Source organism: Carettochelys insculpta, chromosome 2, assembly GCF_033958435.1.
Source record: "Carettochelys insculpta isolate YL-2023 chromosome 2, ASM3395843v1, whole genome shotgun sequence".
In the NCBI taxonomy this organism is placed as follows: Eukaryota; Metazoa; Chordata; order Testudines; family Carettochelyidae; genus Carettochelys; species Carettochelys insculpta.
The window spans coordinates 158,920,891-158,943,588 of NC_134138.1; the positions used below are offsets into that span (position 1 = coordinate 158,920,891).

The 22,698-nt window shown below is 42.6% G+C and overlaps 1 protein-coding gene across 4 annotated transcripts in view; it reads right to left on the reverse strand.

The window, feature by feature from the left end:
• Window positions 1-21,716, reverse strand: part of ANKS6 (ankyrin repeat and sterile alpha motif domain containing 6) — a 76,966-nt gene extending 55,250 nt beyond the window's left edge. For 2 of the 4 annotated variants that reach the window (XR_012644528.1, XR_012644529.1), the window contains exons 1-5: window positions 21,207-21,716; window positions 13,929-14,428; window positions 11,038-11,082; window positions 5,920-6,124; window positions 4,499-4,605 (exon numbers count right to left, since the gene is read on the reverse strand). Coding sequence is in view for 2 of the 4 variants with exons in the window: in XM_074987903.1 (XP_074844004.1) it covers window positions 4,499-4,605; window positions 5,920-6,124; window positions 11,038-11,082; window positions 13,929-14,428; window positions 21,207-21,556 (1,207 nt within the window). In the remaining 2 variants the exon portion in view is untranslated. The remainder of the gene's footprint in view (window positions 1-4,498; window positions 4,606-5,919; window positions 6,125-11,037; window positions 11,083-13,928; window positions 14,429-21,206) is intronic. The other 2 variants (XM_074987903.1, XM_074987904.1) reach the window with 2 other exon arrangements.
• Between the last annotated feature and the right edge of the window lie 982 nt (window positions 21,717-22,698).

Consider the following 22,698-nt stretch of genomic DNA (forward strand, 5'->3'; position numbering starts at 1 on the left):
TGTTTTTGTTGTACTTGTAAATGTCTCTTTATCTCAAATATATAAGCTGGATAAACATGCTTATGCTTCTCCTATGCTTCCTATGAGAGTGTAAGGCAACAGCACCAAACACTTACATCTAAAATTTTGATTCCATGAGCTCCCTGTTTTTCCCTCCAACTCTTTTCTTCTTCTAGTAAAGATTCCATAGCATTCAGACACAAAGGTGGATCAATCACAAAATCTGAATGTTGGCTCTGCGCTCAGTGAGCTGCTAAGTTAGTGGTGCTTGTACCACAAGCTCTATAGGGGTGCTATCAGAGCTTGACAATCTAGTCTAGAACTAGATTGATAAATACTAACAGCAAGAAGAGAGCTCAGTTTAGTCAGTCATGAGTACTTGAAAAAGTTAACTTGACAACAGTTTGTTGGAACTAAGAGCAACATGAAGAAGCTTCCTTTTCTCACCTGTGACAGGAGAGGAGAGAGAACAGAGACAGTATGTTCTTTTCCCCTTCCTTGAGCATAGGCTGGAGGGAGGAAGTGTATAGACAAATTCCAGAGGGAACAGCAATACTCAGGTTAAACAAAAAGGAGACTGAAAAGACATGAAAGACAGAAAAAAAAAAAAAAAAACCACCAGAAAAAAAGAGAGCAGGAAAAGGAAGAATGAAGGGTAAGTATCAGACGGCTAAGTGAAGGAAAGAAAGAGAGCATCCTGACAAGAAAAAATGTTGAAGAGTGATACAGAATCAAAAAAAATGTGTTGAGAGAGACAAACAAATGACAATAATGAACCACATCTTAAAAGTCATTAAACACTATGCAAAAATTAAACTATGGGAAATGTAGTGAAAATGATGGCAAATGCAGCAAAGTACAAATCAGAAAAAAAAACCAAGGCTGAATAAATGAACGTTGAAAGACAAAGGAAAACAAACCGCAAGCAAGACAAACATTAGTAAAGTAATATTTTGTACTGGCAATAAAAGTTCTAAAAACAAAGACAGTACTGAAGACAACAGGTGTCTTAGTATGACCTTCACAAGGCTTTAATAACATTCAGAAAGGTTAAAGATGGGATTTGCAAAAACGTCTGAGGGTTTGTCTATGTTACTTTGTGGTCAGCTGTTTCAAACAGCAATATGGCAAAGTGCACTGTAGACCTTTCATGAAACTGAGTGATGGCAATCACTCATTACTGAGTATAATCATCTTCCATGGGAGTTGTGGATCCTCAGGAAGCTGATAAAGCCTACCCTTGAACAACAACAAGTTTGATTACAGTGAGGACAAAAGTTTCCAAGTACAGCAGGAGGCTGTTGAGCATGATTGAAAGCCAGCCTCTCCTTCATCCTGTACCCCTTGTCCTCCTTAGCTTGTTGGTGGGCAAGTTCACAATGCAGAGATTTTTATTGTGTATTACTTATCTCCATTTTCAGCGATCCTGGGCAAGTGTCTCCCAAGTGTCAATGTGAACATTGCACTTCTTTAAGTTATCATTCAGCAAGTCCTTATAAGGCTTCCATTATCCTCCTACAATAAGGTACCCTTCTTTCATCTGAGAGAACAGAACCTGTTCTGAGAAGCAATGGTCTCAGATCCACACAACAAGACCAGTCCAATGGAGTTGCTGAGAGACAATCATTGCCTCGATAACTGCAGTCTTTGCCTCTTCCAGCAAACTGCTGTCTGTGTATCCACCTTCCCCTTTGATATTCAAGATCTTGTAAAGGGGAGCGTTGGTGATGCCTCTCAAGAACTTTCAAGTGATGTCTGCAATGTCCAGGTTTCAGATGCACACAACAGTTTTGGGAGAATAACTGTGTGATAAACAAGAAGCTTGGTGTCTGTTTGAATGTCTGTGAATGAGTAAAGGCTGCACTGGCACTGCTCAGAGTGTTGGATTTCTGCACCAATATTTGCCTTGGATGAGAGATGACTTCTAAGATAGAGGATATGGTTGACATTCTCCAGTACTTCTCCATCCTCAGATAGCTGCAGCAGTTGCAACATTACACAACAATTTCACCCCCTTCGTGCAGTAAGCCTCTGTCTGCTTTGCCTCTGAGGACTTCTTGAATCACACTTTGTCTGGAGCCTCCCCCTTGACAGGTCTGCCATGGGTGAACCTAAGGGAGTACATGACTCCAGGCAGCAGGGGTCACTGTAACAGCCACGCTGCTCCACTACTACAAGATGGTGATCCATGGAGAGGACCTTTTGTGAACTGTAGCAATGTCCATATTGGACATTACTGCACAGCTGCTTGTGCAATTTAGAGTCACACTCTGGGTTCCCAAGCAGGAACAGTTCCAAAAGACAAGGCCCAAGGGCATAAGGAACACCTAAGGGAGCTGGAATTTCAATGGGACAGGTTTTTCTAACTCCCCTTTGAAAACATCAAACCAGATTATTGTTTATGCTACAATGAAAGGGGACTGGATGGTCTAAGGGGAGATAGACCAGTGGAAGACTTGACCGTAGCTAGGAGTACCACCTGAGTGTCCAGAGTTAATAAGTGCAAGGGGTGGGATATCATTAGGGGAACAAGGACATTTTGTATTTCAAACTAAATATTTGTGTCTTTTTCGTGTTGTTGCTAGAAAAAAAAAAATCTGTAAGACTTTGGTAGATAAAGAACCAGATGAGACCTTCATAAGGAAAGAACTGGCCTACACACTAGCCTCATTAGGTAGAAAACTGGACACCTCCATCAACTCTGAAAGTTCATGTTAACCACTAGGGGAAAAAAAAAAAAAAAAAAAAAAAAAAAACCCACACACCACACCTCAGTAGATTCTTCCCCTAATAGCTAGCGTGCGTATTGGTCCAGATTAGGTGCTGCTATCTGTGAGGATGATTAAAGAACTGACAGCCTTCAGAACCTTGTACACACCAGACCTCCTATTAGTGATACTGCAAAAGTGGGAAACTTTAAAGAACACAACTGACAAACAGTCTCTGTTGTGATGCCCTGACTGGACAAGATTATGGACAGAAAAAAGGTGCTTAGCTCAGTAGGCTGCAACTGGTGTGCCACAAAGCAGTGCTTAAGTTTGCTTCAGAGCCATGCTCCACGAGTGCCATCTGCCACTCTGTGCATGTGCCCCACCACTTGGTTGGAGAATTGTGTGACAATAGCGGTGGTGGCGGCAGTGGCACTGGGCCAGGAGGGGTGCTGGCATTGCGCTAGAGTGGGGGGAGGGAGGGCAGAGCTGCGGATGCCTGGCGGACTGGGTTATAGCAGGGAGCTAGGTATGTCTGGTTCTGGAGAAGGGGAGGGGCACTGGGTTGGGGGTTTTGAGGGAGGGGGATTGGGATTGGGTTACATATATTGGGAGTGCTGAAGTGTGCCAGGTGGTGACAAAAGGTTGCTGGCCTAGCTGACTGGGATCTGTGAGCTCGAGGGCTTAACTGCCTGCAGATCAGCAGCCTTCTGCTGCAATCCTCCTCTCTGCTCCCTGCCAGCACTGCAACAGCACTAGTGCCAAGGCCCTGTCAATGCAGTCAGGTGTCTGAATTAGTTTTCTTTACCTACATTTTTGCCTGGGCCACTGCAACATATCACAGGCCGATATGTACTGTCAATAAACCACATTTCAGCTTCGAACACTGTCCAGTCAAGATATCAGTACAGCTCTAATAATTGCCATTCAACATTAGACAGTCACCTGGGGATACTAGAACGAACCCTTTAGCGTTCTTCACTTTCCCTTTTTGTTTTTTTGTAGAAGTCCTCTGCCCTTCTCCCTCCCCCTCATGGAGTGAAGGAAATACAGAGATAGCAAAGGTTAATTCCATCAGAAATAGCATTCTTTCACTTCAGAAAAGCCACTTCAGATCCAAGTGAAAAAAATAAGGAAGTGCCAAATAATGTAAGCTGAAGTTGTTTCCTCGATAGCTTACCACATAAATTAACGTAAATTAAGCAACCTTATCAAGGCCTCATTTAAGGTGTTTTCTTCCTTCTATGGTGTTTTTTTCCCCAAGAAAACAATGTTGAGCTCCTGAAATGTGACTTTTACTCAACCTTACAGAGCTTTTAAAAAAAAAAAAAAAAAAAAAAAGAGATTTAACCAGAGCTGACCACTTTCCCCATGATGGCACACACTCTTTCCTGTCCCTTTACCATTGGCTGCTAAGACACTTGTGCATAATTATTCTATTTTTTTTTTAAATCAGCGTCACAGGAGCATCTTTGGCCATCGCAATTCAATGACACTGGAGACACAAATATTACCTTTAGACCCCCTGCCACATCTGAAAAAATCAGGGGGCAGGAATAAGTACATACTAAAAGGACAAACTTTAACCCATATATTTCTGTATACTTTCATCTGACCAATTAATCCAATAAACATACTGTTACCAGAAAATAATATCTATCACTTGAAACTCATGGGAGTTTATTTTCTATGTCTTAAAACTATTTTCTAGATTTGAAAGAATGGTTTTCTTCTTACACTTATGGTCACCGAAGCATTTTCTTTGGGCTCTAACACATAACGTAACATACCTGGATCATTCAGTAGCATTATCAGGTCGAAGGCTGTGTACCCATTTTTTGCACGTAGATTGACATCAGCTCCTTGATTCAACAAATACTTAACAACTTCTTTATTTCTTTAAGGAAAAAAAAAAGCTGCTCACATACGTGAAAATGTGCTTATGTTCCATCTCTTTCCTCATATGCCACACTCTTTTTCCTGAATTAGAATTTATAGTGATATTCCCCAAAGACTCCCAGAAACCTTCATGAAAACCATTGTTTTCTCTCTATGGATGAAAACAAACTAGGGACAGATGGCTACCTATATTTATATCTACATTTATAGATATTTCAGGGATCTAAGATATTCATAGTTCTTATGCAGGTCCTCTGCTCAAGGCAGAGCACCTTCTTCATAATCAGAGGCTATTCCAGCATATGTATGCAGAAGGAAAACAAAACAAGACTAGACAAGACAGGTATATGGTCTTTTCCAAAATTCCGTTCCCCACAATAGTTTGTGTGCTGTAACTCCCACCACTGCTTCCCTAGCTTTCTCTCCGCAGGGACTAGATCAGCAACAAATATCTACATGTGGCTGCCATGGTATAAAGGCAGATGATAGACCATGGCTCCATCTGGAGATAAAAATGTAACAGAAATTAGTGAATGAACGGGTGTCAGCAAGGAACCTATGGCTACACTTCTGAGAATCCCATGTGTGGAACATTTAGTCTTTCCCAGACAGCACCAAAGACAACCTAAGAGGCCAAACAATTCTGGGGGACTAGCCCCTGTAAGAAACCTCTGACACAGAAAGTGAGGCATCATTTCTGATGGGGAGGAACAGTAGAGCACTCAAATTAAAATCTTTGAGAAAAATTAGAATGCCCCGGAGTATCTGCAGAACCAGTTTGACATGGAGGGTCTCCAACGCTCATGTCCCCAGACATTCAAATCTTGGAGCTATAGTCACAATAATGTCTCTTCTTCTGCTGTTTCTTTGTAAGACAGTTCTGGTTCAACAGCTGGGGCTCCCTTAGTACTTTCCTCCTCTTACTCTCCTGGGGATGTGAAGTGGCTGCTGGGACTAGAGAGTCAGGCTTCTGAATTTGTGCTGTTCTGCACTGACAGGGTTCCCCTTGGTACCAGCTGGTAACCTGGTCTCCATGCCAATTACCAAAGAAGCCTGAGGGTCTCATTAACAAAACTGATGTTTATTTTCAAGCTACAACTGAGGAAAAAATCATATCATCAGCACCACAATTTTCAGCACCCAAGTGAGGCCTGTTTCCCAGTACTTGTTCCTTGGCATCTGTATCCAGAATTTTTAGTTAGCTTGTCTCTGCTTTTCTGAGTCAACAGCTAATTGATTACTTTTGTACCCAAATCTAGGATGTGAAATAAACCCTCTCCTACCATTAACCCGGGGGAAAAAAATCACTTACCCATGGTACGTGGCCTGCATTAGGGCTGTCCAGCCATGAACATTATCTTGTTTGTCAATGTCAGCATTTCTCTCAACAAGCAGCTGTACAAGAGCCAACTGTCCAGTTACAGCTGCAATCATCAGTGGAGAAGCACCATCGCTGTTAATAATATTAACCTGATTTGGGTCTTCATCTGCAATCTCTTTAACTAGTTGAAAATTTCCTATGAAGTAAGTCACAAAACATAACATTGTATATTAGGAATAAATTTCTTAGCCTCTAAATATATATTTTGCTGTGTTAACACTGACAACAAAAATATCCTTCCTTACAAAGAAAAATAATCAGAATGTGTTACCTTTAAAATGTTATATTATACTATGAAATTTAAATGAAGCAGCAACATCAACCATATATAATTACTTCATATCCACTATAACTCCATCTACATTAGAGAACTGCACAATTTCAAGTTTAAATGTTACACCTAAGAAATTGTAATGCTGTTTGTTCCTTCAACTGCTCATTGTATCTCTCCTATCTTGCACAAACTGCTCGATGTATCCACGCAAAGTACTTCATCCAGTCTTTTCCTGGAACGCACAACAACATTATTCTATAATTATTCACCGTGGCACTGTTCCATAATTGTAAGTATGAATCCTTATAGCAGGTTATAAAATGCGCATATTAACTATTATAAATACTTTTGTGCTGACTTAGTAGTTAAGGTTGCATTATGATTTGCTCTTAAAAACAGGACTAAAATCCTGTTTCACTTTCAAAATTAAATGTGGTACTGAAACTTTATCACAAAGGAGTCTGTTAGCCATTGGGGCAGAGGTCTGTAACCTGCAGCTCTGAAGCCAGATGTGGCTCTTTAAGGATGTCTTTGTGGCTCCCAATTCTATCACTGCAAAGTAAAAAAAAAAAAAAAAAAAAAAACCACAAACACTCTCCTGATAAATTTTTGATAAATGGTGACTGTCTAAAAGCCTAACAATGAACAACTCATACCTAAATATCAACAATATGTGATCTTGAAACGTTGGATAACTCCTTTAATATGTGCAGTGCATTAGAGATAGGATACTGTATCAGTATTTTGATCATGTTGCTAACAATGTTCTGATTTTTGAAAAGGCAAAGGAAGCTTGCAGCATTCCTGCTGGGAAGGGCAACACTCATTTTAAGAAAGAAAACTGAAATTAAAACACGAAGTAAAATTGGCATAGTTAAAATAGATTCGGGACTGAAATTCAGGAAGACAGTGGCACAAATACACACGTAGGCTACGTCTACACGTGTCCCAAACTTCGAAATGGCCACGCAAATGGCCATTTCGAAGTTTATTAATGAAGCGCTGAAATGCATATTCAGCGCTTCATTAGCATGCCGGCGGCCACGGCACTTGGAAATTGATGTGCCTCGCCGCCGCGCAGCTCGTCCAGACGGGGCTCCTTTTCGAAAGGACCCCGCCTACTTCGAAGTCCCCTTATTCCCATGAGCCGATGGGAATAAGGGGACTTCGAAGTAGGCGGGGTCCTTTCGAAAAGGAGCCCCGTCTGGACGAGCCGCGTGGCGGCGAGGCACGTCAATTTCGAAGTGCCGCGGCCGCCCGCATGCTAATGAAGCACTGAATATGCATTTTAGCGCTTCATTAGTAAACTTCAAAACGGCCATTTGCGTGGCCAGTTCATAGTTTGGGACACATGTAGACACGGCCATAGTGTGAGGAAATACAACATGTAAAAAGTTTGCCAACATCCTGCAGTAAACATGTATCGCATTACAAATCGTTGTGTGCGTGCTGTTTTTAAAATAAAGCTCACAAAAAGTATGGTTTGACGATATTTATTAAGGACCGTCTCCTATTCACATGCATTGTGGCTCTTGAATTATTGAGCTTTTTACCAAATTAGAAAAAAAAATAGCTCTTCTTGCTATTTTGATTGCACTGGAGTTTTATTACTTCTGCTGTGCTCTAGCACCTGGACAGATTTTAAGAGGACTTTGGGGGGAAAAAAAGGGAAGATGGGTGGATAGTATAAATGTAAGGAAGCAACAGCTTTGGAGAACTGCAGTTATTCGCAAGTACCATCTCCTTCTTTGTCAGAGTAGTCTCTGCCTGATTCCAGTGCTGTTAGTCTGACAAGCAATACAAACTCCAGAAATGGTGGGATAAAGAGTTTTTGATTGAACATCAACTGCAAAAGCACTCTTCTACACCCAGCATCAAATCTGAAGGTAAGTCAAGGTATAAGCATTGTGTAAATGTAATCCTATGGTTTTAAGTTTGAATGTGATTAAAACAGAAAGTACTTCCTGTTGAAGTACGCCAAAGCCCCTTTAATTTGGGAACACTAGCTAAAATGCAAACACATCTCCATGCACAATTTAATCCATCTGGACAGATGTCGAGAAGCCATGACATTTCTTACATGTAAGAAAAAGGTATTTGACCTTTCAAAAAAGAGGACACCCCTGAGAGGAAGTGCGTCTGTATCAGCACATACCAGCTCATGTTGTATTAACATACTATCTGTATTACAACACATTAATACAACATGAGTTGGTAGGTGCTGAAATAGTCCCCCTCAGGGTTGTTCTCCTTTCAATATGGTAACCCTAAGAGAAATCTAGATAATTTTCTAAACATCCTAGATTTGTGTAATTACATCTGTGTAATAACGCAAAGCTCCCTTAAAATCCACAGTTAAAACCTAACAAGCTCATCATGTGCCTGAAGCTTATGGGAAACACACACACAGTTAATTATCTTGTTAAGGTCTGCGAGTGGGTATGTATAACAACAATGACCTTGTGAAACAAAGAAAATGGAGGGCCAGGTACAAGACTTAAGAATATACATACAGTCACTGTCATCAGGAAGCCTCCTTTTATAGACAGTTTAGTGAACAACAGATCTCAGATGATAACTGGCTCCTTGGTAGAAAAACACTAACTAGACCCTTCAAGAATGTATAGACTGTTGAGTGTCAAAATATTTTCCTACTGCTACTCCTCTTTGATTGAAGGAGCAGCACATTAAAGATTTGTTGTCCAGAATGACCTAAACATACCACCTCAGGTTTGCAGAAGAAAGGTAAAGAACCCACCTGATATCAGGACAAGAGATTTTGTGCTGCTGCATCTGTGACATCATCCATTTGCATGTTGGTGTTTTAAGACAAGGGATCTTCAGATCTTCATTACTATGTCAGATAGCATCTCGAGCGGCTCTTCTAAAGTCACTGGTCTCCAAAGATTTGTGAATTAATGGACTATCTAGTCTGGATTTGTCCCTGGTTTTATATGTCAGATAGATTAACTGCCAAGTTTTTTTTTTCCCCAAGTATTTTTTTTCCTGCACTTGAACCTGGAAGTAAGAAGTATGGCTATATCACTGACTCATTAGCACTCTATGAACTGGGTTGGTGTGTCCAAGTGAGCTAGGACAGGGAAAATGGTGTCAGGTAGCCATTTTGCTATGATGTACAGTAGGAGACTCATTCTGCATGAATAGGTGACCGCTGACTTCGACTGATCAGCACAAAGCTGAAATATTGTAATGTATCTGTTTTGACTTTGGGTAGCCCATTTGCTGTGTACGCTCTATTTTAACTTCTTGCCTGCTTATCTTTCCAGTCACTCTTGGATGCTTCCTCTGTACACTACTTCTTGATAACTTGTACCAGAGTAGGGTGCATATAGATGATCTGTCCTAAACATTCTGGGTCTCTTCCTGTACTGATTGAGTCTCCAGTTTCAAAGCCTCACCCATGTTCACAGTCATGTCCTGGAATTGCTGTGGTCTCATGGAGATACAGAAGATACTCCAGAGTTATCATCTGGAGAAGTTGATTGCCAATACCAATTGTGACATCGGCACCCACCCCATCACCTCCTGACAGAATTGTCATCAATCTCAGCAAAGACGAAGGTAGATTAATCAAGTTACACTTCATCTAGTCTACTGACTAGAACTGAGAAACTATATACAAACTTTGAGAGACTAACAGAATCAGGATGGCACAGACCTTGTTATAGTGCCATCCCCCTGTAACACTGCAAGAAGAATTCTTGATGACTGTCACCCCATCCACCCTGGTATTTGCTTATGACTGAGTCCTGAAAATGTCAGAGTGGATTTTTCACTTTGGTATCCTCCCAGCGTGTCAAAGGAAACATAGGTAATAAACGTCTCTGGTAGCTTGTCAGAACCTCTCATTTTGAGTCCTTTGATTTTCTAAGCATTGATGTAACTTTTGTTCCTATCTTTTTCTAAACAGTAAGGCAAGGTCAAAGTAACCTACATAGTAAGAAGAGGGCCTGAAACATAAGCCCATATATTCAGAGGCCTGACATGAGGTCTGAGGCCAGAGCTAAAACAGTCAAAACATGGCCGTTATAAAGGAAAATTAAGTTGTAAGCAACAAGCAGTCCCAGTTCACATTTCTGGGAAGAATAAGGCCGATATTGCAGAAACACACATTCAAAAGCAGCACTCGGCACAAGAATATACACACAAATGCATTCCAGCAGGATGGCAGCAGAACACTTCAATACCAAGACACTCCCCAAAGATAATGAGGCATGCTAACTGATCTTAAAGATAAGGTCAGGATGACAACATGATGGACAGAAATTTTTTGATTGAACTGACAGATACAAGGCAATGGGTTGCAGGTAGCACCCTGATACATTGGGGGCGATACACAACTTGTTCATATTGGTGTATAAAAATGTACCTCAGAGACAGTGTCTTTGTCTAGCTGAGAGAAGAATGGAAAATTCCGCCATTCTCTGAGCTGGTACACTGTCACAGACGTACATGTTAGTGTACCTGCAACCACAGAGGCAGGGCATGAGCAACATGCTTTGTCTGCAATATACCTGTCCAAGCGCCTTCAATGAATACCGACTCTGTAGATTTCTTGAGCAGTTCAATCAAAATCTGCTGTCTCTGCTCTCTGCACAGAGCTGCGTCAGCACACTGAAAGAACACACACAGCCAAACATCTGCCAACAGCCTATAACTACAATACACAGAGTCTCAATTTCCCATCTTAGCAAGTAAACCTGGCCTACAAGCTCAAAACACAGATGTGGTGGAGAGTTCTTTTTAATGCTTACCCATTTTCAAAGCATGAAAGACATCAGGTTGTCTCTTGTCATTATCTGAGAAAAAACAAATATATTAAAACTGGAGTCATGTAGGCAAAAAAATTGTAATACAACTGGTTCAGGAAAAAAAAGTAAAAATATACTGTATATATAATTATCTTATTCCAAGATGTACATTTGAGCTTCTCTTTGATCAGTAAAGATGACATCACAAAGAAACTAATACAGGCATGTAAAAATAGAGATCCATCTGCAGAGCAAGACCACAGACTGCATAAAGTATCAGCAGAGCTGTTGGCCACCCAACATCTGTTCTGTCTAGGGAAAAGAAATCTTTAAATGTATACAGTAATATGTCTGGAAGAGTATTTGTTGAAAAATGACATTTGCAGACGGCCTACGATAAGGTTGAAAGCATTAGTATCAGAGGGGCAGCCGTGTTAGTCTGTACCAGAAAAAACAATGAGAATTCCTTTGGCATCTTATATACTAACAAATTTATCAGAGCGCAAACTTTCGTCAGCAGAGACCCACTTCTGGATGCGCCTGACAAAGTTCCTCTTTGCCCACAAAAGCTTATGCTCCAATAACTCTGTTAGTCTGTAAGGTGCCATAGGCCTTATTGTCAAAGCATTAGTGTGACTTTCAGTAATGTGAGCTTCTGAACTGGGGCAAATATTCCCCAAAGTGCATATCTACTCTGAAACATAACTTAAAAATGGGTTTGTGGGGTTCCATTTTTATTTCCACTCAGATTTCCAAACCAAATTTCCTCCGTTCGCATTAAAAAAGTATTTCTAACCGCACCTCTCCAAGGCCTTCATCCCTTATCAGTGATTTAGAAACAAAAAACAAAAACAAAACACCAGCCATACTGGGTCAGACCTACAATCCACCTAGGGCAGTATCCTTTCTTCTGACAGTGGTTAATGCCAGATGCTTCAAAGAGAATGAACTGTGCAACTATCAAGTTATCCATTCCCTGATGTCCAGTCCCAGCATTTGGCAGTCAGAGGATAATGACTGTGCAAAGGAAATTATTCCAATGTTCACATTTTTAGGGCATGTAGTTTGACTTGATATATCTCTGAAGTTTCCAGAAACCCTTTTTTTTTTTTTAATTATAAGGAAGCAAAAGTGATATATTCTGTTTTACGTATATAAGTCAGAAGATAAATCCAGCTCCATCTTCCAAGGCATTATTGGCATTTCAGTGCAAACTAGAGTAAAAAGTTGTGACATATTTGAAACTAAACATAGAAAAGGTAGACCGAACGACCAAGTTAAAAGTTGCCATTTTTACAGATTGTTTTCTGTCCATAACTGGACTTCACATGGAGTAATTCCAAAATACTGCACAGAATCAAATGCCAAGAAAAGAAACCAAAAAAAGAATAAGAAATCATTGTGCTCTTTAAAACTGGAAGCAGTAGTTGTAGGTCAAACCTGGTCCTAGCCACATGCACTTGAGGAAATACTATAGGATGCTTCCTAACTCGTAGCCAAAAGGGCTCTCTTTGCACCTCTCAAGTGAAAGTCTCTATGGGAAAACATCTGTAGGAAATGGCAGCGGGCTGGGAGCAAACCTCTGCCAGAATCTTGGCACCATGGGCTACAAGGACCATCAAGCCCTGTAAACAAGGATTAAGAGTACACCCTGTGGAACAGTCTGACTGTTGAGCTGTTTTGTTTCTATTTTAATTTTCTGGATTGAAAAAAAGAAACTGACGAGAAAAGCTGGAGTGTGCTGTTGTGTATAGGATAGATTCTCCTTCCCTCGCCTAGCACATCAGCCAGACAGTTTCCAGGATATTAACAAATACCCATCTAACGGCTGCAGAGCTAATGTGAGTCTCCGTATCTGCTGCCAAGCCCCTCTTTAGACAAGTGCCTTTTATATCTGAGTCTATATCTAGATCCCAGTGTATGGCAGAAATCCAAGCCATGTTGACACTAGCACTTACGTAACCTCCCCAACAAACATAAATTTAGCCATACTAAACTCTTTTGCCCGGTATTCCTGCATCACACTCAATTTGTTGATGAACTACAGTATATATTTTAGAAACCCATTCAAAATCTTAAAGACTTCAACTAATGAAGAAGAATTTACTTTCTTTGTTGCTCTGTTCCAAAATTAATTATTCTGTTAAAAAAATTGTATTTCCTTTTAGATTCCATTCCAACATTACTATGGCTTTGCAAGATAAACTGAAGAGCTCTCTCATGTAACATTTTTTGTCCATAAGTAGATGTATTTAGATTTTGCAAGTCACCCCTTTACCGTCTCTTAGTTGAATTAAGAAAACTGAGCTCCTTAAGTCACTCACTGTAAGGCAGGATTTCTAGACTTGAATCATTCTCATAGCTCTTCATTCACTGAACTGCCTCAGGATTTTTCAACATCTTTGCTTGTTTGGATAAAATCTTTTTTCTTTCCCCCCTAAAAGAGCACATATAGGATCCTACTCTGGAATCCTGATTTTTGTTTGTTTGTTTTAATATTACAGGTCAAATTCACAGTCTTGTTCCCATAAAACTATGGAAATGGCATGGCATCCATCCCGGGAAGTGGTATGAACCAGAACATCAGCTCCCATTGGTCAGGAATGGCAATCCTCAGTCAATGGGATCTGCAAATCGCTGTACCTGTGAGATGCACAGGTAAATAAATAAAGCACAAGCAGCCTGCCAGGGACTAACCTCGGCGACTGCCTCCAGCTTACTGCCCAACCCTGGGCTAAAGGGATCTTTGGTCTGACCCCATATGGCCATTCTTATGTTCTTAGCCATGGCCCTCCCAGTATAAAATGTACATTGATAGCTACCTTTTTTGGTTATGTCTCAAACATCCAACGTAAATCCTGCAGCTAGGAAACCAAAAGAATATTAGCCCATACCTGTCTGGGGTCTGATTGTTGTTACTGACTCCAGATAATCGTTCATGTCTTTATGTTTAAAGCCAATGGAGATTTCAAAAGGTGTTTTATGCAGCACATTTAGATGGTTAGGATTGGCTCCCTTGTCCATGAGTTGTTGTGCCAAGCTCAGCTTTCCATTAAGAGCTGCCAGCATTAGTGGACTCCAGCCCACAGTCTTCAAAGTGTAATTACAGTCAGCTCCCCAGTCTAGTAGCAAATGAACCACTGCTTCATATCCATGCTGGACAGCTGCTATTAGTGGTGTTATATCCGGCAGTTCCTCTTTGCTGCTGTCAACCAAGCTGGTATTAAAATGGTCATAATTATCAACAAAAGCTCCAGACTCCAGCAACAGTTTCACAACACTGACATGGCCGCCTCTAGAAGCCATTGTAAGTACACTAGCTCCCAGCTTATTCTGCGCATTGAGATCAGCACCATTCTCCAACAAGATGTGAGCCACAGTCAGATGTCCAAACCTTAAGAGAAGGCAAAAGAACTGAAAACATACTAGTTCTACTGTAACAAGTATCCTTTTAGAGACAGCACATGAGAAACTTTTGCTATAGCAATTATTCAGTATACTAAACTCTCCTACCGCACCTACGTCGTTGAAAAACATATACATACTACCACTGCTACCCAAACCCCATCCTTTGATATTAGGATTTAGAAGACTCCACAGAACTATAAAAATCTGGATAAACCACAAATGTCCTAGATCAGTGGTTCCCAACCTGGGGTCTGCTGACTGGGGTGTCTGTGAAATAAATAAAAATAAATAAATAAATAAAATAAAGAGTCTCTAGAATTGGCTTTGATGGGGATCCATGAACGGTTTGGGGAGGTGGTTGGAGGCATGCACTAGTGACAAGATTGGGAACCACTGTACCAGATCAAGAAGGTATTTAAAGGATATGTGTATCTTTAAACATGATGTCACATGCCAAATTATGCACCTACTTAAGGGAGTTCTTGCATCAGAGCCTAAAAACACAGTAGTAGTTTTTAATACAATTACTGTCACTGTGCACTGGTCTTTCCATTATAAATCCTTACATTTAGTCACTTTTAGGGAGATTAGCTTATTTTTCCAATAGAAAGCTTTCTTTACTGTAAACTTCTCCCCACACCCAAACTTTTGAAATTTTACAATGAAAATTTTGTTTGTTTTAAATTACTAACCGAATTAACAACCGGCCTAACCATTCACAACTTCTAATTCAATTTTCTGTCCTACAAATAAGCTTCGACTGTTGCAAGCTCTGCATAGTCAATATAGCTCTGAAAGAGTAAGATTCTTAACGATTCTGTAGGCCAAAAAAGTTCCAACTACAGAATATTTATAATTGGGGGATGAGCCAGAAACACCAAAGCTCGAATGTGGTGAAAGGATGCTAGAAACAGGGAAAGCCAGCAGCTGGTGAACAAACTAAAAGAAAGAGTGAAAGGTTCAGAGAGCAGAGTAATGTCAGTTTCAGATGCTTGAGGCTTTTAATAAATATCTTGGTCTCACTATCTTTCAGGAGACTGGAAATAGGAAAAGAGTTTATGGGGAGAGATATTTTGTTTTGATTCTTTCTGTGTTTGTTTAAAAACTACCAGGACATTTTCATAAGACTCTGGATACAGTAGACCTCCAACTTACTTTCCAGCACAACTCAGGGGATCCAGAAAACTAATGAGGATACCAGCATTGGTCAGTTTGCTGGCTCCAGCCAGCGAATGGGAGCCAGCGACCAGGCATCAACCTGGCTCCTGGCTCCCCTCCTCTTGTGGGAGCAGGGAAACTGACCAGCACCATTGCTGATCAGTTTCCTAGCTCCCACAATGAGGCAGGAAGCTGGGAACCAGGCAGCAGCCTGGCTCCCTGTCACTCTGGGAGCCTGATGTGGCTTCTCCCTGGCTTCCCCCGGCTGGCGGAAGCCAGGGAGAAGCTGCAGTGGTGTGGTTGTCTGTCTGCCCTGCTTCCCCCAGCTGGGGGGCTAGGCAGGCAGACAGCCACAGAGTGGCTTCGAGTTGCACTTAATTTATGTTAATACAAGTTAAGCGCAACTTGAAATCGCACATTTTGGGGGCTTTACTGTATTTCCCTCATTCTTTCCTCACCTTCTCTACTCTCACATTCTTCCCCTTCTGCAAGCTCCTAAATTCCAGCTGCCACATAACAAATGCTGCTCTTTGTTTCCAAACAAATTATCACCACTTAATATTTGTCAACCAGATTTTTTTGGTAATTCATGTATTACTGATTACTTATAATATTTATTACTTTATATACAGCCACACACACAAATTAAACAGAAATGTTTGATTTTGTTGATTTATGGTAAATTTAATTAGACGTTTGAACTTGCATTTGAGAGCAATGTGTGTCATCAATTAGCATAAAAATGATCCTGTTCCAAAGAGAATTTGGTGTTACAGTTATTCTCTGAGAGTACAGCTTTAAGGAAAGTATTTATTTTGGATCACAGACAGTGATAAGACATGCTGTTCTGTAACAAACTGATTCTTCATTTGTATAGAACCCAATATCCCCCAGGCACAAAGTCAGCAAGCTACTTAAGCTAATGCTTATGGCATGACTCATATACTTAAAGTTAGCTAAGTACCATTCTTAATCAGGGACCTAGCAAAAATTCTATTAAAAGAGGACACAATAAAAGAGTGGTAAACCAGACAGTGTTCTAGGGGTATGTCCTGACCAGGGCACCACTGTGCTATAGTTATTTTTGCCTGTCCATGCCCCTCAAAGGACTGTTCCTCTTAGTGTGTGGGAATTTATGCTCCATGATGTGAAAATGGAAAGGTGAATTAGAACTACCCTATCTCCACTGAGCTACAGATATGAAGACCATATTTTTTTTTTTTTTTAAATAAACCAACAAGTAAACAATACCTATTTTAAGTTGCTTGACCTGGCTGGAGTGTCCACCTATAGCTGTTTATACAATGCATATTCAGCAAGTCATGGTCTTCTCTCTAAGGCAGCTGAAGGAGAAGTGCAGGGAGCAGAGGAAGCCACTCTACATAGCCTTCATCAACCTGACCAAGGCCTTTGACTTGGTCAGCAGGGATGGTCTGTTCAAACTGCTCCACAAGATAGGCTGTCCTCCACGGTTACTCAAGATGATCCAGTCGTTCCACGAAGACATGAGAGGAACCATCCAATATGACGGCCTATTATCGGATGCTTTCAGAATCAGGAGCCGCGTCAAACAAGGATGTGTGCTTGCTCCGACTTTGTTCGGGATTTTCTTCGCACTCCTCCTGAAGCATGCCTTTGGATCTTCAACAGAGGGCATCTTGCTGCACACAAGATCTGACGGGAAACTGCTTAACCTTGCAAGGCTGAAAGCGAAGTCTAAGGTGCGAGAAGTCCTCATCAGAGACATGCTGCTCGCAGACGATGCTGCTGTAGTGTCTCACACAGAAGACCAGCTTCAAAAACTGCTGGATCGGTTCTCCAAAGCATGCAAGGACTTTGGGCTTACCATCAGCCTAAAGAAGATAAACGTACTCCGTCAGGATGTTTGCTGAATCCCCATCAATCAGCATGGACAACTATATGTTAGAGGTCATCCACGAGTTCGTTTACCTCGGATCCACCATCACTGACAGCCTGTCGTTGGACACTGAGCTATATAGGAGGATCAGAAAAGCAGCCACAACTCTGTCCAGACTCAGCAAGAGAGTGTGGAATAACAACAAGCTGTACACTCACACCAAAAGGCAAGTCTACAGAGCCTGCATCCTCAGCACCCTCCTTTATGGCAGCGAGACTTGGACCCTGTATGCCCGTCAGGAAAAGAGGATGAACGTCTTCCACTTGCGCTGCCTCAGGAGCATCCTTGGAATATCATGGAAGGACAGAGTGATCAACACCGCCGTCCTCGAGCAAGCTGGAATCCCAACCATGCACACCCTCCTCAGGCAGCATCGACTCCGCTGGCTTGGCCATGTCCACAGGATGAATGATGGAAGGATTCCAAAAGACATCCTGTATGGTGAGCTAGCCCCTGGCAAAAGACGTCCTAGACACCCCCAGTTGCGCTACAAAGATGTCTGCAAGAGAGACCTCAGAGAGGTAGACATCGAGCTGGACAACTGGGAAGAACTAGCAGACAACCGCAGCAGATGGAGGCAGGGGTTACACAAGGGCCTTCAGAAGGTCGAGATGAAGATCAGACAGCTAGCAGAGGAGAAGCGAGCGCACAGAAAGCACAATAAGGACTTGCCAGACACCCACCACATCTGCAAGAGATGCAGCAAGGACTGTCACTCTCGTGTGGGTCTTCATAGTCACAACAGACGCTGTAAATGAAGTCCTCAACTGAAACTTTAAAGGGCGCGATCCATAGTCTATGCAGACTGAAGGATGCCTACAACAATGCATATTACAGTGGACCTTTGTACCTAAAAGTGGCCTTTGTGTACTACAATAATATACTTGAGAAATCACCATATTATTAGATTAAAGAAGAGATCAGAACTAATTATGCTATCAACAGGTGGGAGTGAACATCCATATTTCTCTGATACCTGTACATATGAAATAGTTGTGAAAGAAATGCACCAGAGAAAACAGACTTCAAGCAATAAACCACCCAAATGTGGTCCTGATCCTGCAAACACCTGCGCATACAATTGACTGCCATGCATATGTAGCCCCACTGATTTCAATTGGATTATGCACATCCAATTAAATGTGTGCACTTTGGTAATCTGGGAGTCTATCTTTGCAATGACTGTAGAAAGCATTATTCAGTGAAATTTCACTACAATAAACCCTCAAAATGCACGATTTCAAGTTACGCTTAACTCGCATTAATGCAACTTAAGCACAACTCAAAGCCACACTGTGAGCCAGGAAACTGATCAGCCCTGGTCAGTTTCCCGGCTCCTGAAAGCCCAGGGGAACCAGGCTGCTACCTGGTTCCCATCTCCCCCAACCTGTGCAAAATTTGAGTTATGCAGGGATTGCAAAGAATGCAACCCCCATGTAACTCAGGGGTCTACTGTATATGCAAGCAATCAACTCCCTTATTATTTTTTTCTAGATAGTGACATAATTTATTAAAGACCAGGGCATGCCTACACAAGAGAGTTTTGTAGAAAAAGTGGGGTTTTGCAGGCAAAACTCTCAGAGCATCTACACACAAAATGCATTTTGCTGACAGAAACTGTCAGCAAAAAAGCTGCTTAGACACTCCAGGGGGCCCTTTTGTTAACAGAATGGATCAAAAGATCTATCTACTTTTATGTGTAGACAGCATCTGTTGACAGAAGTTTCATCTGAACATGTCGTTGCCAGTAACTTCTGTAGAGAGATGCTTCTAGGGTAGACGTAGCCCTCGTGTTTTAAGGAAGCAGAAATACCTGTTCAGTATTTTTTAAAATGGCAGTTTCTAAAAAAGTGACCCAAGAAAGTCTTGTGCCCCTTTTTGCAGTTTTACTATTTTTAAATAAAATGTATATGATTTTTAAAGGAAAAAGCAACAAAGGTTTCTTTTTGTTGTTCATTTCAGAAATACCAGGACTGTTAAACCTTGTCCTCCCTGTTCTTACTTGAGAACTAGTTGAAAGACTTGCACATTGGGAGCTTGCTATGGTTTTTAACTGACGTGAGGCTGATGACTCTTGGGAAAAAGAATGTCAACTGTATTAATGATCAACCAAAAATAGTTTTCCCTCACAATCAAGAGCTTGATTATTTTAATAATCAAAACTTGCAAAAAAGACTTCAGACCTATGAAATATGCACATTTGCAAAGATAACACATGCAAGCACTGCAGGATTGGGGCCTTAAGAGAGTATAGTGATTAATGTTATAGTAAATTCTATGCTTGAAATAGAATATGAAATCTGGTTCTATTTATTGGCTGTTATAAACTGTTTTCTGTTTTGGCCCTTGAGACTTTTCAAAAAAAATTAAAGAAAGCCAACTGAAATGGGACTTTTTTCAAGTGACTTCAGTGGACTGTGGATTAGAGCTCTCTAAATCAAGATTTCCTCACTAAAGAAACAGTAACAAATAATGCAAGTTGCACCTCTGAAATCCACTATTTCTCATTTGGCACCATCTTTGATCCAGCATGATCATGAATGTTACCAAAGGAGAGAGTAGAGGATTTTGCAAGAGCCTCCATGGGGCTAGGAACCACAGCCTCTGCCTGCCCTGTGGCAAGGAAGTGGAAAATAAGTTTTAAAACCAAAGTTATAATCTATTATTTTCAAATTAAATATCTTTCAACAATTTTATGAAGAGCTGCTCGAAAATCTATATTGCGGTGTCTCTGCGTGACAATACAATCACAGCGGTTATAAGTATACAAACATTGGCCATACATTCAACACAGATCTGGGGCAACAATCAGGCTCTCTGAAGAGAAAGGACACAGAGCAAAGCATCCACAAGGATCACAGAATCTTAGGCCTGGAAGGGACCTCAGAAGGTCAAGTCCGGCCCCTGCCTAAAGCAGGATCAGCCCCATCTAAATCATCCCAGCCAGGACTTTGTCAAGCTGGTACCCTAGTATGAGGTCTCAGTGCCTCTGGACACTACAGTGGGATTTAAAAACCTCTAGGGATGGAGATTCCACCACCTCTCTTGGTAAGCGAGAGGCAAGTGGAAGGTCTAAATCATGGGTGTCCAACCTTTTGGCTTGCCTGGGCCTCATTAAGTGAAGAGGAATTGTCTTGGGCCGCATATAAAATATATAATATAGTTAATGTATATAAATCACATAATAACGTTAAAAGTTTATGATCTTGTGAGGCAGCAGTACTAGCTGTCTAGGGCTGCATGCAGCCCATGGGCCGCTGGCTGGACATGCCTGGTCTAAATGTTGATTATTTACGTTTACTTTTCTCTTTAAGGCAGTGGAAGAAGCAGCTAGAATTGGCGTTGATGTGGGTGGGGGAGTTAACCGAGCCATCCAGACTACAGAAAAGGTTGGGAACCGCTGAGCTAGAAGTGGCCTGCCCCAAGCTTCCTCTAGCGTGTGGACAGATTCCACTGTCGTGCCCCAAGGTTCCCCGGCTCCTCAGCAGGGCACGTGGGTGTTTGGGTCTGTCACGGACTCCCCCCGCCCAACACCAAAGCCGAGTCTGACCGGGCGCGGAGGGGAGGGAGCAGCCGTTCCGTAGGAAGAAGAGCCATTGGGCAGGCCCCGCCCGCCGAGCGCCGGGTCCCCGGCCGGAGCACGCGCGGCGGCGGCCCGGCAGCAGAGAAGGGCGGCGCCCGGCCCTACCTGGCGGCCTGCATGAGCGGGCTCCAGCCGTAGTGGTTGCGGCTCTGCACCGAGGCCCCTTTGCGCAGCAGGAACCGCACCAGCTGCTCGTGGCCCCCGGCCGAGGCGAACTGCAGCCCCGTGTTGCCCGCCTCGTCCGTGCAGTCTACCGGCACCGAGGGGGGAGGCGCCGCCGCCGCCGCCTCGCCAGCCCCGGGCTCCGCCGCCTCTTCGACCCCACAAGCGGAGCCGCCCGCCGGGTCCGCGCCGCCCCCGGGCAGCCCCAGCAAGCGGCGGGCGCTCTCGTAGTCGCCCTGCTCGCAGGCACGGAGGAAGAGCTGCACCTGGGTGGGCACCCCGCATTCCCCCATCCGCGGCGCCCAGCCCGGCCTGCGCCTCGCTGCCCTGGAAGGAGAGCTCGGCGCTCCGCCCGCGGAAGCGCGGCCGGGCTCGTGTTACACGCTGCTGCCAGCCCCTCTGCTCCGGTAGCACTTCCCGCCTGCCGGGAGCGCCTGGGGCGCTTTGCTGCCTGCCCCGGCCTCGGCGCCACGCGAAGGGAGTTGCTGCGCCTGGGTGGGGAGGCCTGACTGTGCCCGCTGGGCCGAGCTCCCTTCTCCCCAGCTGCTGGGGAGCGGGCGGGCCCATATCCTGTCACAGTTCGCAGCTGAGATAATCGCTTTCCCTGCGAGATCAGGGTCTACAATTAAAAACACCCTCAAATTGTTTGCAGCCTTTGGGAACGGGGTGTGAAACACACTTTAATTAGGGAGAGTCTTTTCCATTCCTTTCCCCCCACGTGGGCATTGTAGAATTTGTGTCTTAGAACAAAGAGATTTTAAAAACATTACACAGAGAAAGAAAAAAGTAGTGAAGTAACTATATGTCACTTTTGGCGTTCCTCTGCATACTTGGCTTAATCTAATTCTCGACCTTCTCCCCCCACTCTCTGATTTACTCACCTTGATCTTTTTTTATTTCTGATTTGTCCTCCTTGACTACTGTTTTTGGTTCTCTGTGCCTTAAATATTGAGTCTGTTCTGGTCTGGCTATGGTCTGAAGAAGTGGGTCTGTCCCACAAAAGCTCACCTAATAAATTATTTTGCTAGTCTTTAAAGTGCTACTTGACTGCTTTTTGTTTTGGTAGTCAAGTAAAGTGCTACTTGACTTTTTTGTTTTGATAGTATATAGACTAGCATGGCTTTCTCTCTGTTACACAGAGAAAGTTGTGAGTTGGAATTCATATGCAAATTCGACACATTAACACTTGTGGTATGAACAGAGGCAACAGCTACTTCATGCATTGCAGGGACTGCCTTCCTTTGATGCTGCTCAGGAGCTCAGGCAGGACAAACAACATTCGCCTTCCCTCACCCACCTCCTTCAGTCCTATGTACTTCATTTGTCAGTTTTTATTGGAATTTTCTTTATGTCTCTGTACTTGCAGATGCCAGTCTGCACTGGAAATGAGATTGATCTGATGAAGTGGGTCTGTCCCACGAAAGTTCATCACTGA